The sequence below is a fragment of the Microcaecilia unicolor genome, chromosome 5 (assembly GCF_901765095.1).
Source record: "Microcaecilia unicolor chromosome 5, aMicUni1.1, whole genome shotgun sequence".
NCBI classification, from domain to species: domain Eukaryota; kingdom Metazoa; phylum Chordata; class Amphibia; order Gymnophiona; family Siphonopidae; genus Microcaecilia; species Microcaecilia unicolor.
The window spans coordinates 153,846,920-153,867,096 of NC_044035.1; the positions used below are offsets into that span (position 1 = coordinate 153,846,920).

At 43.9% G+C, this 20,177-nt stretch overlaps 1 protein-coding gene across 2 annotated transcripts in view; it reads left to right on the forward strand.

Moving 5' to 3' along the window:
• The first annotated feature begins 3,175 nt into the window (after positions 1-3,175).
• Positions 3,176-20,177, forward strand: part of PLA2G12B (phospholipase A2 group XIIB) — a 47,989-nt gene continuing 30,987 nt past the window's right edge. Inside the window, exon 1 of one of the 2 annotated variants that reach the window (XM_030203449.1) lies at positions 3,176-3,516. In XM_030203449.1, the coding sequence (XP_030059309.1) occupies positions 3,273-3,516 (244 nt within the window). In that variant the 5' untranslated portion in view covers positions 3,176-3,272. The remainder of the gene's footprint in view (positions 3,517-20,177) is intronic. The other variant, XM_030203450.1, reaches the window with a different exon arrangement.

Here is a 20,177-nt window from a genome sequence, read left to right on the forward strand (position 1 = left end):
CTTTGCAGAGCAGGATTGGTTTCCAAAAGGGAGGGAGTTCCTTAGTAAGGGAGTGAACTGAATGACTACTATACAGCCAACCCAGGAGTAGTGTGGGGACTGTCATGGAGGCAGAGTAAATTATTTGATAAACATTACGTGTGGGAAGAGAGTAGGGGTCTGAGCCTGATGGGCCAGGGAGGGTTCAGACCTCCCCAAATCCGGGAGAAGGAGTGCCCTAGAGCCATGTATGTTATCAGCTGACCCTGACTAAATCATTGGACAGGAACCTCTATGCCCAAGGGGCTGGTGGCACCTAAGACTTGTGTCCTTATGCAATTGGAAATTGTAGCTACTTAAGCTCTATTGGATAGTGGGTCACGAGTCTCCCTTGTGTACTGGAGCTTCTGTGATGCTAAAGTGTTATATACCGTTACAGTCTTTGCACAGACCGGATTTCAGAGGCTTAAATAATAATAGTTGCCACTATAAGGGCTATTCAGTGACTATAGCCCAGAAGCTAGAGCCTCTGATGTTAGTGTGTCCAGAGTCTCAACCTGGCTCCCAGACACTGGTACTGTTAGAAACAAATTCACATATGTTTGGTAGGCTAGTACAGGTGTACCGGAGAGCTATGGAAAGTCAAAACTGGTATTCCCCTCCAGGTGTTATGTTATTACAGGTTTATTTTACAGGGGGGGAGCACAGAAGTGAGGAATTAGACCAGGTGGGAAAAATAAGGTAAAGAAGTAAATACCCCCTGGAGGCATTAAAGAGTTAAGTAGCTGTTTGTTGATGCTACTCTCATCAACAAACAGTAATTATTGAGGCTCCAGCAGAGGACTGATTTCCTGCAGGGCTATTAGTGCAAAATGGTGTACTGTCACTGGATGGGGGGAAAGTCCAGAGAGTATTCATGAGGGTAAAAAATAAGTGTACTCACCCTATTCAAATACCCTCAAGTTAAGAAAGCTATAGTAAGCAGAGTAGAGGCAGTGCAGAAAGTTGGGCCAAAGAGAGGGCCTGTACAGAGAATTGACCCTAATGTTGTTCAATTTGGTGACTCCCCAATTCCTCCAGATTGGAAGGTCCAATTGCAGCAGAAGTTGGCACAGCAAGCCAGTGTGTTCTAATTGTCAGATTGGGATGTAGGTTGTGCAAAAGATGAAGAGCATCGAAAGGTCTTGGAGGATAGCTCCTGGTGACCTGTCTGATGTAAGAATGCATTTGCAGGAACTAATGCAGGCAGGGATTATCTCTGATCCCATATCCCATATGCTTCCCCTATTGTAGTGGTAAGGAAAAAAAAGATAGGTCGGTGAGACCTTTTGTTGATTATGTATCACACTAAGCTTATGTGCAGTTTTGTGTGTAAACACACAGAGTGCTTTTATGTAAGGCTTGCATAAGTGTCATAGTGTATAACTGCAAGGGGTTGTATATGTGGGTGGAGCATGGGTGGGTTATGAGCATATCTTCAACTTGCAAGTGTAACAATATTATAAGTTATGCATAGAGAATGACACAGGGACCTGCAGTAACCATGGGGACGGGGACAGAGCCCACAGGGACAGGGCGGGGATGGAGACAGAGCCCATGAGAATGGGGACAAACCTTTGGCCCTGTGTCATTTTCTACTTTGAAGCCTGTTAATGAACTGGACTGTTATGTATGTTTGAGTGATGCAGACAATGATATTTTGACTTTTTGGAAAAACAAGCAAACATGCTGGCCACAACTAGCAAACTTTGCATGGGGGATCCTGTATATCCTGCTATCATCACATCTTCTAAGAAGACACCTTATATTGCAGGAAGGACTGTGGAAGACAGGAGAGCTAGACTGAATCTTGAGATTGTTGATGACTTCTTATTCATCCACAGATTTAAAAAATCATAACAGTGCTTCATAGGGCATATTTCTCCCCTCTAGGGCATACAGAACGAGTTGTATTTTGGTACCCCTGGACATTTTAACAGGGTGGATTGGGATTCCTTGGGTAGTTAAAATTGGCTATTGTTGGGGTTGGAAGGGTACAGGATGGTGGTGAGGAGGGTTATTATAGCAGTTTGCTGTTATTTTTGTTTTCTATTTGTAATTTATACACAATAGTTGCGCAGCACATTCCTTTTTATACTTTAATAAAAAGATCTAAATATAAAATCGTAATTGTTCGAGGCTTTTGCAGATGAGGACAGAGCCCATGGGGGATGGAGCAGGGATGGGGACAAACTTTGTCCCCGTGTCATTCTCTAGTTATGCATGTTGTATGATGCACTTAGATGTGCCCATTTATGTCTGCCATTCACCTGCATAAATGGCCATGCCTAAATATTGGCGTGGTAATTTGGGTTTACTCTAGTAGTCTCACTACCTCTCCACCCTCATCTCTCCCTACACTCCCTCCCAGGAGCTCCATTCACTAGGCAGATCTCTCCTAATTGCACCCTTCTCCACCATCGCTAACTCCAGACTCCGTTCCTTTTGTCTCGCCGCACCTTATGCCTGGAATGGGCTTCCTGAGCCATTACGACTAGCTCCATCCCTGGCCGCCTTCAAATCCGGGCTAAAGGCCTACCTGTTTGATGCTGCTTTTGACTCCTAACTTGTCACTTGCTCGTAACCTTTATTGTGTCTTCCTCTCTTCAATAGTCCTTTTCCCTATGTGTCCTTCTGTCTGTCTTACCCTTATCCTTATTGGTCCTGTCTGTCTGTCCTGATTTAGATTGTAAGCTCTCTTGAGCAGGGGCTGTCTTTTATTCATGTTCAATTGTGAAGCGCTGCGTATGACTGGTAGCGCTATAGAAATGATTTATAGTAGTAGTCTGTAATGGCATCTTGGCGCACAGATGCTGTTATGGAATCGGTGGTCAGTGTGTGGCATTGGTGCACCTAAATGGAGGTGCCAAGTTATAAAACTGCCCCCTGAGTCCCCCAGAAGCCCAGCTTAAGTGGGCAGTGCAGTCTCATAGGTGACTTTGACCTGTGTGCTCTTACAAGTGACCCTAGTCTATATCTTCTCACTAATGAATGCAGGCTATATTTTGTCAGCGTTGACTCATTAGACCTTTTATACACTATCTCTAGAGCGAGTTATGTGTGTCTGAACTTTGTCCCCCTTGTTTTCCTCACTTTTCTGATTATGGCTCTGATCACAGCTTGCTTAACACAGTGGTGTTTAAAGTCCAACTCCTGGAGAGTATACAAGAGCTGTGCTGACAGGAATCCCCCCTCTTCCCTGTCTCTCCTTCTTGTAATACCCTTACTAGGTGCTGGAAGCTGAAAGGAGCTACATGATGAAGCTGGATATCAGAGTGCTGGTGCTGCTATGCTTTTCCCTGAACATATGTCAATGTACAGAGGACATAGCCCAAAACAGCACTGCTGCCCCTCCACCCACTGAGGAGGAAGACGACTCTGGGGACTGGGGTATTGGGACCATCCGTGGTGGCTTTGAGGCTGTCAACGGCTATTTTGACTCCTTCTTGGAGCTTCTGGGAGGCAAAAATGGAGTGTGCCAGTATCGCTGCCGATACGGTGAGTGTCTACAGTTTGAAGACTCTCCTTTCTGTACCGAATGCTCCCTCGTGACTTATGTTAAGCTCTGTCCATCACAACTCATTGCTTTTACAGGTTGCCTACTGTTGCAGCTGCTCTTCCTTCTAGCTGTGCTGGCAATTGTCATGTGACTCTAATGAGATAGGCATCCAAGGACTGCTTAATAAGCTGCTTTCATGTGACAAGCACCCAGTGCCTCACCTACCCTGGCCATGCTCTTTTACTCAATACCAAAGAAACAGAAACCTGTTGGCAGCAAACTCAATCTTAATTGCTGTCAGCGATTAAGATTGAGTTTGCTGCTAACAGGTTTCTATTTCTTTGGTATTGGATAATTCTAGAGAAAACCATATTATATATATATATATATATATATATATTAGTAAAAAAAGGCCCATTTCTGGAACGAATGAAACTGGCGCTAGCAAGGTTTTCCTGGGAGTGTGTATGTTTGAGAGAGAGAGCCAGAGTGAATGTGCGGGTGTGTGACAGAGTGAGACTGTCTGTGTGACAGTGTGTGTGTGAGAATGAAAGTGTGTGACAGGGCCCCCTCCCCTGTTCCTAATGCCCCTCACCCCGTTCCCTCCCCTCCTTTTCCTCCTCCTTCCCACACTTTGGGTTCCTTAAGGCTTTCAAATGTCTATGTACCCCCGTGGCCCTAACGCCCAGTATCCAGATACCCCACCGCTTTCCTCCTGACCCCTTCCCCAAGATGTAATACTTTCACGTCCTTCATTTTTTAAAAAAAGTGTCCTATCTACCCTGTGTACAAATGCCCGGCATTCAGATTGTATTCCTCTTGTAAATTTTCATTTCTTTCATTCATTCAGAACTCCCCCCCCCCCCCCCCCCCCGAACACTTTTGGTTCCTTCAGTCTTTTAAAACTGTCCTATGTACCCTGTGTGCTAATGGCCAGCATTGAGATTGTTTTCCTGTCCCAAATTTGTTTTCCTGTCCCAAATTTGCATGTCTTTCAGTCATTCACAACTCCCCCCCCCCCCCTTCTCCAGTTTAACACTTTCGTTTCCTTCAGTCTTTTAAAACTCTCCTATCTACCCTGTGTCCTAATGGCCAGCATTCAGATTGTTTTCCTTTCCCAAATGTTCATGTCTTTCAGTTGTTCAGAACTCCCCCCCTCCCCCCATTTAACACTTTCGGTACCTTCAGTCTTTTAAAACTCTCCTATCAACCCTGTGTCCTAATGGCCAGCACTCAGATTGTTTTGCTTTGCCAAATTGTCTGTCACTGATGTCACTGAGGTCAGTGCGTGCCTGCCTAGCAGACCACTTCCGGCAGGCACGGTCCCAAGCACATCCTGTTGGAGGTGAAAATTATTACATAGGATATATATATATCCCCAGTTTTTGTGTATTTAGCATGCTCTTTTACTGCCATGTGCTGTAAAGTCGGATCTTGATTTCTGCACAGGCCTACTAGGCATACGCCCAGAGCAGAAAAAGTCTGGGAAAGGTGATGCCCCACCAGCAGTATTTGCCATCAAGAATCACTGCTAGCAGAACTGCCTACAACTGAGGGAGGGGGCAGGGGAATGGAGTTTTAGGAGTAAGGTGCACACTGGAGGTTGGGATAGATGGGCAACAGAACTGGAGTTTGGGGGCAGGAACAAAGCTGTGCTAAAAGTTAGGTTTGTGCATAAGTGAAAAGTTGTGGTTCATTTTTGGGTTTTGACCTTTTCCCCAAATTTTCAGATGTGTTTTCAGTTCATTTTGCACATTAATTTTAGGGGGGGGGGGAGTTAGCATATGCAAATCATCCTTATGCAAGTTAGCACATACGTTTAAATTATGTTAAATTAATTTTGTGTGCACTAAAGTTTTGAAGGAATGAAAACAAACAATGTACACTAATGAATGCACATGCCTCCCAACAGTGCTAAGTTTGTCATGCAATGCAGTGATATTTGGCATTAGAAGGAATTCAGTACTCATGTGTAGCAGTCAGTGCTTCTCTTGGTAAACCCTACACTAGTGGATCCACTTTGTCCTGCGATATTAATACTGTTTGGTGCAATATGCACGGGGTAGTGTCTCCAACTTGGTTTCTTTTTAATATACATACGATGACAGGGAATGTACCTTACTCAGAAGCCAACGTATGTTATGATTTTATTGCCTAAGCTTTGCAGCTAATGCTCTTCTTAATACTAGTCTTGTGCTAAATAGGGCTTCCCCCTCCTTGAACAGATGGAGTAAATAAAGCAAAACAATAGGGGAAGTTTTGACACAGGTTAAAAATAAAATAGCCCTGAAAATTTCTGCCTGCTTTCTCTGCAGTCAAAACAACCCATTTGAAATTCCAAAATTATGGATATTAGCTCCCTTCCTGCCTGTGGGAAGGCCTTGTAACCATGCGTTTCATTTTACCTGTGCAGGTGGTGGCTTTGACCATAGGAGCCAGCTCTGTGGGTTCAGTGGGTGTTGAGCAGCTCCAGCATTGAGCAAACTCCTTCATTTGTGTCCGGCAAAGAGTAATTTGGATTGCGATTGGCATCCCCAATCGCATTGAAATGTTGGGCACCTATGGCATGGATTATTATCTTAAACATGTACATACATATGAAGGAAAATACGAAGTGCATTTAAAATTGTTTTTATGTTTCAACATTTTTATTGAAAACAGTGTAAAGATACAAATGATACAAAAAAAATACATCCACAAAAAGGCAATTATAAGTCTATTCTCATGTAAAATCAATTGCAGCAAGCTGTTTCCAAGTTTTTCTTTTTCTCTTTCTGATCCTTCCTACTTCGCTTTGTCCTTCCTTCTCTTTCCAATGTTATATCTCTAACCCCTACCCTTTCTTTTCATATGAAACAGTTAAACATTTGACCTTAACAACAGATCAATTGCATTTAACTTACTTAATACTCTATAATTCTGGAACATTTTTGACTAATTGGTGCTTCCTTAGGGAAAAAAAATTGTTTTTAGTCTGGTTGGTAGCACTAAATAGAATCAGCCACATTTTTGCAGCGATGAGGACAGAAAAGGGGCTCAGAATGTGAGACTGAGAAAGCATTCAAATGAGTGTGACACACTTCTAAATCATGAGACTTGGCATCTCTGGCAGTGCCTTGTGCTGTGTCCCTCCACTGGTGCCTGTATGTCAGTTCTATCACATCTGGATTTTAGATTTTATTGCTCACCCTTACTAAATCCAAGCTCAAGATGAATTACAAGCAGGTAGACTAGTTATTGTCCTGTCCAAGGGGATTTATTCTCCAATTTGCACCAGAGGCACTGGAAGATGAAATAATTTGTCCAAGGTTACAAGGAGAGCCAGTGGGAGATGCAAGATGTGAACTCTGGCTTCCTGGGATGATACACTATTATAAACCTCCTAATGCTAATCCATTCTTTTGCTCACCCTCTCTCTCTGAGCAAAACTCCTTTGAACCTTTCACAGTGCACTCCTTCCTATGCCCTCACGTCTCCCACTGTCTTCTATCCATGCACTGCTACTTAATCACTTTCACCCCCCACATTCCTTAGGCCTGCTGATCTAACCATTAGGCTAGCCTTCCAAATCGTTGAAAGCATGACATTTGGGCCCTGGGTTGTAGAGGAGAAGAATGCAGCCTCATGTACTGTACTGCTATTGCCCTCAGAGTCCCAAATTGGCATAGTGTGAGTGAGGGGATTGCTGGGATGGGGAAAGGAATGCATAGGAAGAATTAATCATTGAGAATCACAAGGATGGTGAAATTGTGGAGGGGGGGGGGGGGCGATAGGAAGAATGAATGAAATGATCATGGTGCCAGGGCTGTCTTGAACACCATGCAGACTAGGCATCTGCCTAAGGTGGACCAATGTGGAGGTGACACTAATGCAGCACTAGGCATCTCTAAACAAGACTTGATGTGGCCAGCACAAGGCCTTGTTCACCTGCATGGGTCAATGCTCCCTTCAATAGAGGAAGTTCAAAGGAGGCAAGACACGTAAGGCCTTGAGCATGTGTGGATTCTCAAGGCCCTGCACTGGCTGTGCTGACCCAGAAGGGAAAGGGAGTATAGAGAAGGGGAGAGGCTGGACATTTGGGGAGAGCTAGGAAAGAGGAGATGGTGGACACGAGAGAAGGGCCTTCAGATATTCCTGGATGGGGCACATGGCTGAAGATTTATCTATGGTGTCAGAACCCTTGGGCTGGTCCTGCATGGTGGCAGCAGCTAGAAGGAAAGATGAGGAGGAAATGACTGAGGTAATATGGAGGGTGGAGGGCATGCTGGAGACCATAAAGGGCAAAAGTAACTGGCAGTGGAGATAAGAGGGGTGCAAGGTGTGAATGATGGGTCTAGAGGGGCTTTGTGAGGACAGAGGATGAGTGAGAGAAGGGATTAGGATCTGAAGGAGGTATGTAACAGTGGATCCTCCCTCATTCCTTCTGATCCTGGGATCAACTTCCCATTCCATAATACTTTCACTTTCTTTTTCTTCTGCCTTTATTCACCATCCTTTTCCTCATGATTCTTTCTACCTCTCCTCGCCTCTCTCTGACTCAGTTCCCTATCTCCTACCTTCATTTTCTATACCCTTCTCTTTTTCTAGCATTGTTTACTAAGATTCCTTAATCCCCTAAAAATAAAACAAATACATTAACTAGATACACAAGAAATGTCAGAAAACAATTTTTTTTATAAAGTAAAATAAAAGTTAGCACTGTTTAATATGCAGATTAGTCCAAATTTATGAAAACATTCCAAAACATTGCTACAGAATTTTGATAAATGTGGCACAGAATCTTGAAAAATCTGCTGTGGGAAACCAGGAGCTGTGGTTTTAGTGTTTACATGGTTTCCAGTGGATGAGTTGCACCTTTCTACATACAAGCTTTCTGATATCATTACATTGTACCATGGACAAAATGTGTAACCATTTCCAGTTTTGCAGAATCCATATTTATCTTTTTTGCTAGGCTTACTGTAATGTGTCTTGTTCCCTGCCCTGGGCAACAATTATCAATTTCTCATCTTTAGGTTTATTTTTATATTTCTTTAACTATTCCTGTGCCTGGTTTGCTTATATAGGTGATTGCTGAGCTTTATTTCACACTTGTTTTCTCATTTGCTGGTCTGGCTTTTTAAATAAATATTTTTAATGCTGTGCAGATTCTGTTTCTCCTTTCTTCACAGGTTCTGGTGGTTTTTCTCATGTCTTCTGTTCTTCAGAACATTTCTCCAATTTAAGGATGGGAACTGTGCATGGTTATGTTATAGATTACAGAGTAGTCCACTATTTCCCCTTTCCTCCAAGGGCAAAATGTCATCAACTCCTTCATTAAAAATCCTGGGGGTGATTATTGATATTGAACTTTCTTTTCAATAGCCTGATAACTTCTGTAGTGAAATTGTTTCTTTGCTCTTTGACAGATGAGATCAGTTATGACCTTTCTGACAAAGATGCCATTCATTTGTTTATTTTATTTTAAAAATTTAAACCCCATCTAAAACTAAATAAAACATACATACAATAATCTATATAAATAAGATCAACATTTAAAACATTACTTTCTCTATAAACCTAAACACAAAAAGTTCTTCTATAATTATCCTGAGCACCAACTGTAAAATGACCATCATCAAATTCCAGAAAAAGCTTGCATAAAACGAGTTTTCAAAAACTTCTTAATTGTAACAAAGTTAGACAAAGCCACAAATGACCAGGGGACTTGTTCCATAATGATGGACTGGCAATTGAGAAAGCTCTTGTTTTATTTTCCACATAATTTAGCGCACTCAACTCTACCACTCAAAGTTGCTTAGGGGTCCTTTTACAAAGGAGTGCTAATGGATTTAGCATGCTGATTAGATTACTATGGCTAACACGCTAATTGTTAGCACATGACAAATCCATTAGTGCACCTTAGAAAAAGGTCCCCTTAATGTTCTCAGATCTCAGCTGCCATGAAGGACAATATAACTGCACTGGTTGTGATAGTACCAATGTACTACTGTCTGATGTAAAATTTGATAAAGTCAACACTTTATATTGTATTTAATATGTCACTGGTAACCAATGTAGTTGCTGAAGTAGCAGCATCACATTCTCATACCTGTGATCATTTATGTCACTGAATTTTGAATTACTTATAAGGCCTGACAACATAACTTAGATATCCCTAACTATAACCCATTACAATAATCCAGCCTGGTCAATATCACACTTTATTTATTTATTTATTTATTTATTTATTTATTATTTATTTATTTAGATTTTGCTCACACCTTTTTCAGTAGTAGCTCAAGGTGAGTTACATTCAGGTACACTGGATATTTCTCTGCCCCAGGAGCCATTGTAAAATCAAGGGCTTCAATTTACTAATTATCCATAATTGAAAAAAAAAAAGATGATTTTACAACTTGGCCAATTTGTTCTTAAAAGGACAACCAAGAGTTGATAATAACACACAACCTCTTCACCTGTGTTTTCACAGGAACATATTGCTCACCTAGCATGCAAGAAACACCTATTGTCATATCTACTTCCCCCCCCCCCCCCCACTATCACTACTTCAGTACTATTTTATTTTCTTGCATCCATACACCTACTTTCTCCAAACATATCTTCAAATTTTCAAAAGTATCTTCACCTGATGCTTGAACCAGAAAAAAAAATGCACATGATCTGCATACATTCTGCGAATCACATTCAATTGCTGGAAAATAGTTCCTAATTGAAGACATATAAATAGTAAAAAAAAAAAAAGGTGCAGAGCCCTGTGGTACTCCAATCCACACTGGATCAACTGAAAAGATAGCTTGTCCTTAATTCTCACTTGCATACACCTATCATCAAATAAGATACAAACCACTTATGCCCAGCTGAGACAATCTGGACAACAAAACTGAGATGTTAACTGTGCCAAATGCAGACGATACATCCAGGGCCACCAAATAGTATGTATTCCTATCATCCATACTGATCCTTATCTACAGATGAGAGTAGCAATGTTTTAACACTATGTGACCTTCTAAAATCATACTGAAATCTATCTAACCCCCCCAATGAACATCCACATAAGCCTGTAGCTGATTCAAAACCACCTTCTCAATTACTTTCACAAATATTGACAATACTGAGATTGGCCTATAGCTACTTGCTATCATCGGACAACATATCACTTTCCACTAAAGGTTTAACTGTAGCTAATTTCAAAACTCCAGGGAAAGTCCCCAAGGACAATAATGCATTAACCACAAATGCCAATGATGGCTCAATAGCCTGAATTATCTGTCTAACAATTAAAGCAGAACAAGGGTCTGCTATTGATTTTAGTTGGAGTCAAAGCTTGTACAATACTTCCACTTCATACCCCGATGCACACTCTTTGTCACTAGCAGATTGGACTACTGCAACTCTCTCTACAATGGTGTTAGGCAAGCCACTCTTAAGTGGTTACATTTGTCCAAAACATCACCATTAGGCTGCTCCATGGCACTAAAATAAGGGATCATGTCACTCCACTCTTTGTTCTTGGTCATTGACTTTCTGTCAATTATAGAGTGAAATTTTAAAATTCTTACTATGGCTTTTAAAGCTATGCATGGCAATCTTCCTGCATCCTGACTTCCCCCTGTTCACTTTGCTCTAGTATTTGTAATCCCTTCTCTGTTTTGGCCCTGTCTTGCATCCACACATGAGTCTGCATTTTAAGATTCTTGTTCCCCTATGTTGGAACTCCCTTCCCAGCTATATTTGTCTTGATTTGTCTCTGCCTAAATTTAAGGCTGTTCTTAAAATGTATTTCTTTGAGCAGGCATTCGGCATATAACTGGGCATCTAGGTGTGGCTTTTGGAATCACTCTCTCTCGCCTCTTTTTTTTTTTTTTTTATACTAATCTCAGTGTTTGTGAACCATCTCCTGGAGGCACACCTAGCCAGTCAGATTTTCAGGATTACCACAATAAATATGAATGAGATAGAGATGCATACAGTGAAGACTCTGTGCATACAAATCCATCTCATGCCTATTCAGTGTGGTAATTCCGAAAATGCAATTGGCTAGATGTTCCTCCAGGAAAGGATTGAGAAGCATTGTGCTATTCTTCTTGTGTTGCACAAGGACAAAGCAACCCTACAATTAAAATACAGCACAAAAAGTAGTAGGGATGGAGAAATAGCCTTCCAAAAAAAATAAAAAGTTCACACTTGGAAGTAGGTGTGATATCAACTTTATTAATGGCACCAACCATGTCGGGATTCTATATGCAAGTAGACTCGACACGGACCTGTGTTTCAGAGCAGCAGCACCTGCATCAGGAGTCGTTCAACCTAGGCATACATGTAAGCAGTATCACATAAAAGAGAAAGACACATAACAAACGTAACACAAGCTCACATTATGGTACATATTTATATAAAAATAATATATCTGAGTCTGCTTGCATGCAGAATCCTGACATAGTTGATGCTATTAATAAAGTTGATATTACACCTACTTCCAAGTGTGCTCTCTGGATGTTTTTTGGAAGTCTTATCTGTCTATCCCTACTACTTTTTGTGCTGTATTAGATTGTGCACCACTTTAATTATTTGAATTGTAGTATATCAAAATTGGTAGTAATAAACATATTCAAGTCTTAATGTACCATACCGCTTTTCGCATTCTCTTATCTGGTTAAGTGCAATAATCAGCACTTAAATGCCTAAGCAACACCGCATAAAGATAGGACTGTTTTATGTATTCTGATTTAGAGGCAGATGCACTAAAGCTAAATGAACCTTTAATGACCCTCCAACGAGGAAAATTTGATCCATTGCATGCATCAAAGGGCTTTTACCGAGGAAGCCAGCAGCTAACGAAAACGGAATGGAGATGAGCAATTAGTGTGAAAACCCCATTGAAACGACATGCACTAACCTTTTCCGATTGCCTTTACGCAGGAAAAAGGCAGGAAATCTAACGAGAGGTCTGGACCTCTCGTTAGGACAGCTCTGTGCCAGGAAAAATCATTAAGTGAAAAAATAAACAAACTTTGAGCCAATCCCAGCGCATTAGCAGAGCTAAAAGCGCTGTGATTGGTCCAAAGGACGTCAGAAAACACATCAAATAAAAAAAATAAAAAAAGGATCGGGAGGGGGCAAGGGCGCTCATCAGGAGCATCCTGTATGGACGGCCTTGCCCCCCCCCCCACTGCTCCCCACTTTCCGCTGCTCCCCCCCCCGAAAAAGCAAAATTCTAGCAGCCCCGGCCCCCCTCCCTTCCTCACTACTCTGTCTCCCCCCAGCTCCGCCTCCCGACATCCTCCACCCTGTGCCCCACCCCCTCTTGGGGTCGTCACCGCCATTCCCCTCCTCCATCGGGCCCCCCTCCCTCTTACCGGGCCTGTGCAGCGCCTCTCTCCTCTGTCTGAAGGCGCTGCACGGGCAAGAAGAAAGCTGATGCCTGCCTTCGCCCAGCTTCTGTCACGCATCTCTCTCCTCCTGCGCCCGCCCCTGTCTGACGTCAGTAACCTACGTAGGTTACCGACATCAGACAGGGGCGGGCCCAGGAGGAGAGAGACGCACGACAGAAGCTGGGCGAAGGCAGGCATCAGATTTCTTCTTGCCCGTGCAGCGCCTTCAGACAGAGGAGAGAGGCGCTGCACGGGCCCGGTAAGAGGGAGGGGGGCCCGATGGAGGAGGGGAATGGCGGTGACGACCCCAAGAGGGGACGGGGCACAGGGCGGAGGATGTCGGGAGGTGGAGCTGAGGGGAGACAGAGTAGTGAGGAAGGGAGGGGGGCCGGGGCTGCTAAAGGTACGTTTGCTTTTCTTCTTGCTTTTTAATTTAGAATGCAGGGGGAAGTGGGGCGGGGGGAACGGCGACCACGGGTGGGGGGGGGGGCAAGGACGGCCATACAGGACGCTCCTGACCAGCGCCTTTGCCCCCTTCCGACCCTTATTTTTATTTTTGTTTTGATTTGGGAGCCATGTGCTTGTGATTTGACTGTGTTTTGACTGTTTGTGGCATGCGCAGAGCAGCTAACATAACGCTTGGCTGCTCTGCGCATGATTTGGGGGCCGATTAACGATGTGTATTGTGATTCTTTGATACATTGTACGTTTCAATACCGATCTCAGCATGTGTGACTTTTTTTTTTAGTGCATTTTTCGTTATTTTAAAATCGTTAGGGACTTTAACGATTTAGATTTTTTTTACGTTTGGTTGCTGCATCTGCCTCTTAGACACTTAACTTAGGGGATCTTTTACTAAGGTGTGCTAGTGTTTTTAGCTTGTGCTAAAAATCAGCTGGTGCTGAGATGCCCATAGGAATATATTGTCGATAACTAGAACCAAGGCTGAAATTGCTGTTCCACTGACACGGCTAACAGCACTACTAACAATGTCTTTTTTAATTTACTTTTTTTCTCTCACTTTTCTCTCTTTTCTGCTTTTTATTACAGAGTGCCCTCAGCAAAAAAAAAAAAACACTTTTTTGGGGCAATACATTTCTTTGTCAAGTGGTATAGCACTTCTTTTATCGGGCTACTCTTTGTATTTATAGGTGTGCTGTAGCCAGTCTAAATAGTGCTACTACATTAAATGTTTAAATAAATCAAAACGTGAACTTATCTTTAAACGTTCTCAGCAACGTGCATAATGTTGCTCACTTGCCACTTCACTCTCCTCAGCCACTGTCTGTGACCAATTAACTGGCTTCTATCTATCTATCTACTTATCATTTCTATAGCGCCACAAGGCATACGCAGCGCTGTACACCATACATAGAAGACAGTCCCTGCTCAAAGAGCTTACAATCTAGATAAGACAGGTAAACAGACAGAACAATTAAGGGTGAGGGAATGAAGAGGTGAGGATAAAGGACAGGGTAAGTGAGTTAGGAGTCAAAAGCAGTGGTAAAGAGGTAGGTTTTGAGTTTGGACTTGAAAACGGCTAAAGACGGGGCTAGACTTATAGGCTCAGGAAGACTATTCCAGGTGTGAGGTGCAGCGAGATAAAAGGAACGGAGTCTTAAATTAGCAGTAGAGGAGAAAGGGACAGATAAGAGAGATTTATCTACAGAACGAAGTACTCGAGGGGGAACGTAGGGGGAGACAAGAGTGGAGAGGTACTGGGGAGCGGCAGAGTGAATGCACTTATAGGTCAATAGGAGAAGTTTGAATTGAATACAGAAACGGATAGGGAGCCAGTGAAGTGACTTAAGGAGAGGGCTAATGTGGGCATAGCGACTTTGGCGGAAAATGAGTCGCGCAGCAGAGTTTTGGATTGATTGAAGAGGAGAGAGATGGCTAAGAGGGCTAAGAAACGCCCGACTCCGTGGGTTTCAAACAGTCTTTCATCAGGGACTCAGGTTAGAGCCAGACGGGAACTCGATGCGAAGCCATCTTTTCTCTTTTTGTGCGACATTTACTCAGTGCAACTTTCACAGCTTATAAAGGCGCCCTTCTTATGGTTTAAACAGAAAGTAATTCTTTTGACGTCACTGCAAGATACACGAGGGTTAATTGTCATCAATTTGAATGTTATATAGCCTATACAAACTAAATACTGACAATTGTTCAATACCGAGTCATATAATGCAGGAATATAATGGGCATCTCACCGTTTAACGCCAGCTGATTTTTTGTGTGAGCTAAAAACGCTAGCACGCTTTAGTAAAAGACCCCCTCAGGCAGTTAAGAACTAAATATCAGCACTTTCCTGGCTGCTTAAATTGCTTTTGAATATCGACCCAAATGTTGTTTTTTAAAAGTGTAGAGAAAAAAAAGGAAGGGCAAAGAGGTAAGAGAGGAATTTTGAAATCTGATTTCCATGAGTGAAAAGTGCTTTTCATCAGCAGAAATCTTTTTTTAAATAGGAGTAGAAAATATGCATGTTATTTTAACCACATTGCCAGGAGGTGTTCTCATGGGTGCATTTAGATAGGGGAGAAAAACATGTGTAGGTCATAAATTTTCAAATTGACGTACATTACATTCTTTTAAAAGTTTGCCTGCACATAAAAATAGTCACAAATACCAATTTGGGCTGTTAAATTATAAAGGAGATGATAATTAGTGGACAGCTTTGAAGGGAGACTGGCCAAGTCAAATGCTATATATTGGGGTAGTTTGCCCTGGTGAAATGTCCACATCAAATCACAAAATGTGCACTTTAGGCTGCCTTTAAAAAAGGTCATGTTTAAAGTAAGCAGAGGGTGGTATTGCAAAAAGGAACAAAACCACAGTGCGATGATAGAGGTGGCTGTGTAAGAGACAGAGAGGGGTGCGTGGGGATAACTGGGAGTACAGAGAATCAGCGAGAGGGTGACGAGGACAAGCAAAGAGATCATTGAGAATTAAAAGTCAGAGTTGGGTTGATGGGGATTGAGAGAGTATGAGATGGATAAATGGGGTTGAGAGTGTGAGGAAATGATTGGGATGAGGGGGCAGGGCTGACACAATACAGTAAACCAGATTAGGGAAAGGGGAAAATGAGGCTCGATATACTGCCTTTCTGAGGTTTTTGCAACTACATTCAAAGCGGTTTACATATATTCAGGTACTTATTTTGTACCAGGGGCAATGGAGGGTTAAGTGACTTGCCCAGAGTCACAAGGAGCTGCAGTGGGAATCGAACTCAGTTCCCCAGGATCAACATCCATTGCACTAACCACTAGGCTACTCCTCCATGGTAGGAGGGCACCAACTTGGGGGAGGGGGCAAAATGCCACTGCCAGAAATATCGCCTGGTACTCCTCCTCCATTGCTGGCTGTGGGAATTGAAAGATGTCACTGGCTCCTCCGTTGGTTCTTTGCTTTTTCATTCTCATGCAGCGGCACAGAGGAGGGTGCTTATTTATTTAGATTTTGCTCACACCTTTTTCAGTAGTAGCTTAAGGTGCGTTACATTCAGGTACACTGGATATTTCTCTGTCCCAGGAGGGCTCACAATCTAAGTTTGTACCTGAGGCAAAGGAGGGTTAAGTGACTTGCCCAAGATCCCAAGGAGCAGCAGTGGGATTTGAACCAGCCCAACTCGCGGTGCTCTAACCACTAGGCCACTCCTCCACATTTATTGGTTGTGGGGTGCATCAGAAAACTTAGCACCATTAATGTGAGAGAGTCAGACTCAAAAATGAGAAAAAAATGAAAGGAGGTGAATGAAATGGTTGAAAAGGGGTCCCCACTATCTTGGCAGAGTTGGTGCTATAGAGGCCATCTTAGTTTTTCTGCTTGGGGCCCATTCAATCCTAGCTACGTCACTACTGCTCTGTTATCTGCTGAACAGTGCAGTGCGTTTGTGAGAGAAGACCTGACTCCAAGACAGCAGCTGAGCTCTGTTTCTGGCAAGAAAGTTACAATGTAAGATGGTTCCACCAGGGTAAAATCTGAAAGTGCAGTGTTTAGTTCAGTAAGCTGCTTTTACAAGCTTCATCTCATTCGTTCAGTCCGCTCTGTGATCCTTCCTTCAGCTCTTAATATTTTAGTCCATTCACTAGTGATCACACAACTAGATTATTGTAAGTTGTTATACTGTGGACTTCGGGTCAAAGAGTTTAGACATCTCCAAATTATTCAAAATATCACAATAGATCTGATTACTAACATACAAAAGTATGATCGTAGTATCATATGTCACACCTTAAAAATGCTTACTGGCTACTAGTTAATCACCGTATCACTTTCAAAATTTTACTTTTAACTCATAAGATATTGGCAGTGGAGTTCCTAGCCTGGCTGACACCCGGGGCAGATCGCCAATGCGGCCCCCCCGGGTGCATTTTTACCTGCTGGGGGGGTGCCGCGTGCCTGTTAGCTCCGAGTCTGCTCGTTCCCTCCCTGCTGCTCCCTCTTCCCCGGAACAGGAAGTAACCTGTTCCGCGCAGGGAACAGCAGGGGAGGAACGAGCGGACTCGGAGCCAACAGGCGCGCAGCACCCCCCCAGCAGCGTGCATCTGGGGCGGACTGCCCCCACCGCCCCCCCTTGGTACGCTACTGGATATTGGCCTCAGCAGGGCTGGTCTTAAGCAGAGGCGACATGGGTGACTGCACAGGGCCTCGCACTCCCAGGGTCCCACGGACCTCCCCAAACCTACCTTAATTCAAAGCACACTGGTGAAGTGGCATAGTAAAGGCAAGGCGGTGTAGGCGGTGCACCCCGGGTGCTGCCATGATGAGCGCCCCCCCCCCCCCCCCGGCTAGTGCGGTATTCTTCTCCTTCCTCTCTCTCCACCCCACCCGCCCACCTGCTTGCTTGCTCGCTCACTCACCTGCTTGCCTGCTGCAGGCAGCGAATCAGAGATGTAAGTGCAGACTTCTGCCTGCCCCCAAAGCTGCCTTTGTACAGCATCCCACCCTGTGGGACACCAGGAGGGGCATAATCGAACGGGGTGCCCAAGTTTTCCTGAGGACGTCCTTGCAGGATGTCCCCGCGAAGGGGTGGGGAAACCCATATTATCGAAACAAGATGGGCGTCCATCTTTCATTTCGATAATACGGTCGGGGACGCCCAAATCTCAACATTTAGGTCGACCTTAGAGATGGTCGACCCCGATTTTCGGCTATAATGGAAACCGAGGACGCCCATCACAGAAACGACCAAATCCAAGCCATTTGGTCATGGGAGGAGACAGCATTCGTAGTGCACTGATCCCCCTGACATGACAGGACACCAACCGAGCACCCTTGGGGGCACTGCAGTGGACTTCAGAAATTGCTCCCAGGTGCATAACTCCCTTACCTTGTGTGCTGAGCCCCCCAAAACCCACTCCCCACAACTGTACACCACTACCATAGCCCTAAGGGGTGAAGGGGGGCACCTACATGTGGGTACATTGGGTTTCTGGTGGGTTTTGAAAGGCTCACATTTACCACCACAAGTGTAACAGGTAGGGGGGGATGGGCCTGGGTCTGCCTGCCTGAAGTGCACTGCACCCACTAAAACTGCTCCAGGGACCTGCATACTGCTGTCATGGAGCTGGGTATGACATTTGAAGCTGGCAAAAAATATTTAAAAAGGCTTTTTTTTTTTTAGGGTGGGAGGGGGTTGGTGACCACTGGGGGAGAGTAAGGGGAAGTCATCCCTGATTCCATCCGGTGGTCATCTGCTCAGTTTGGGCACCTTTTTGAGGCTTGGTCGTAAAAAAAATGGAGCAAGTAAAGTTGTCCAAGTGCTCGTCAGGGACACCCTTCTTTTTTTCATTATCAGTCGAGGACGCCCATGTGTTAGGCACACCCCAGTCCCGCCTTCGCTATGCTTCCGACACGGCCCCGGGAACTTTGGTCGTTCCTGCGATGGAAAGCAGTTGAGGACGCCCAAAATCGGCTTTTGATTATGCCAATTTGAGCGACCCTGTGAGAAGGACGCCCATCTTCTGATTTGTGTCGAAAGATGGGCACCCTTCTCTTTCGAAAATAAGCCTGCAGGTTGCCTCTCTCCTGTGCTGAGCTTCGGGCTCCAGGTTCATTCAGTGCACATGGGGGCGGTAATGACCCTCACTCCTAAGCCAGGTATGTGGAGTATGATCTCAGTCTTTCAAATTTACTGTATGAGTGTGTGTGTGAACAAGTGTGCCTGTGTGAGACACAAAGATCCACCCATACTCATACACACACAGTGTATGAGCCTGTAATTGTGCGCCTGAGTGTGTATGAGAGTCTGAGTACAGTAAAGGACTTGCTGTATTTACCTGTAGCTGAGAGTGTTCTTTTCCTCTGTATTTTGATTTGCAGATTAAGATATGTTTGATTAACACACATTGAATACACAAAGTTCTACTTTTATGCAATATCCTCAGAGATCAGAATCACAATATATTTGCTTTTTACAGAATCATGGCTATTAGATGTAAATATTGTTTTGCATCTTGTCTGAGGGGCAGGGGAGAGGACTGGTTATATCTAGCAAAAAATGTTTCTTGCTCCTGAGTCAAAAGAATATAGAGATGGATGATACTGTGGAGACATTGTTGGTAGGTAATACAGATGTTGATTTTTGCTTGGTTTATTGTTCAACTTGTGTAAATGAGGCTTTAATATCAAAACTTATAAGTGGCTTAATTAGTACAAGGAATGGTTTAGGTACGTTAGTACCTTTTTCAATCTAGGAGCCAGAGTGACATCACTCCTCCAATCACTGATTGCTCCAACCAAAGTTGAAGAGCAGGGGAAGGAAGGGCATCCTCCCATTGGGACCTAATTTACAAGGACTGTTTTCCCAGTCTGTTTCCATCAGAAAAGCAAGCTTAGTAAACTAGGCTCCTAATGCACCACTCATAGTGCTGCCAGAAGTCCTTTCACCAGGCATGCTGTCAGCAAGAAGCCAGTGACCCTTGATAACTGAACCAAAGAAGTAAATCATCTCTGGTACAGCTATTAAGAGTGGCATGGGATCTCCACCAGTCTCTGTCTTTTTCATCACCACCGTCCTGCCCTTCTTTGTCACCCCTCTTTCTCTCATCCACCAGGGCACATTAAGATAGGTTTGGGAAGGGCACCCTGAGGCTCAGTGGGGTGGAGAGGGGATGGCATGGCACAGCACCCTGAGGCTCAGGAGGGAGAGGGCAGGGTCCTCTGAACTCAGGGTGCCCCCCTGGTAGGAGGGAGGGAAAAGAGAGAGAGAGAGGGCAGAGTCCTTTGAAGCTCCCCCCCCCCCCCCAGCTGTACCTATAAATTAAAAGAAAATGTCAGAAGGGGGT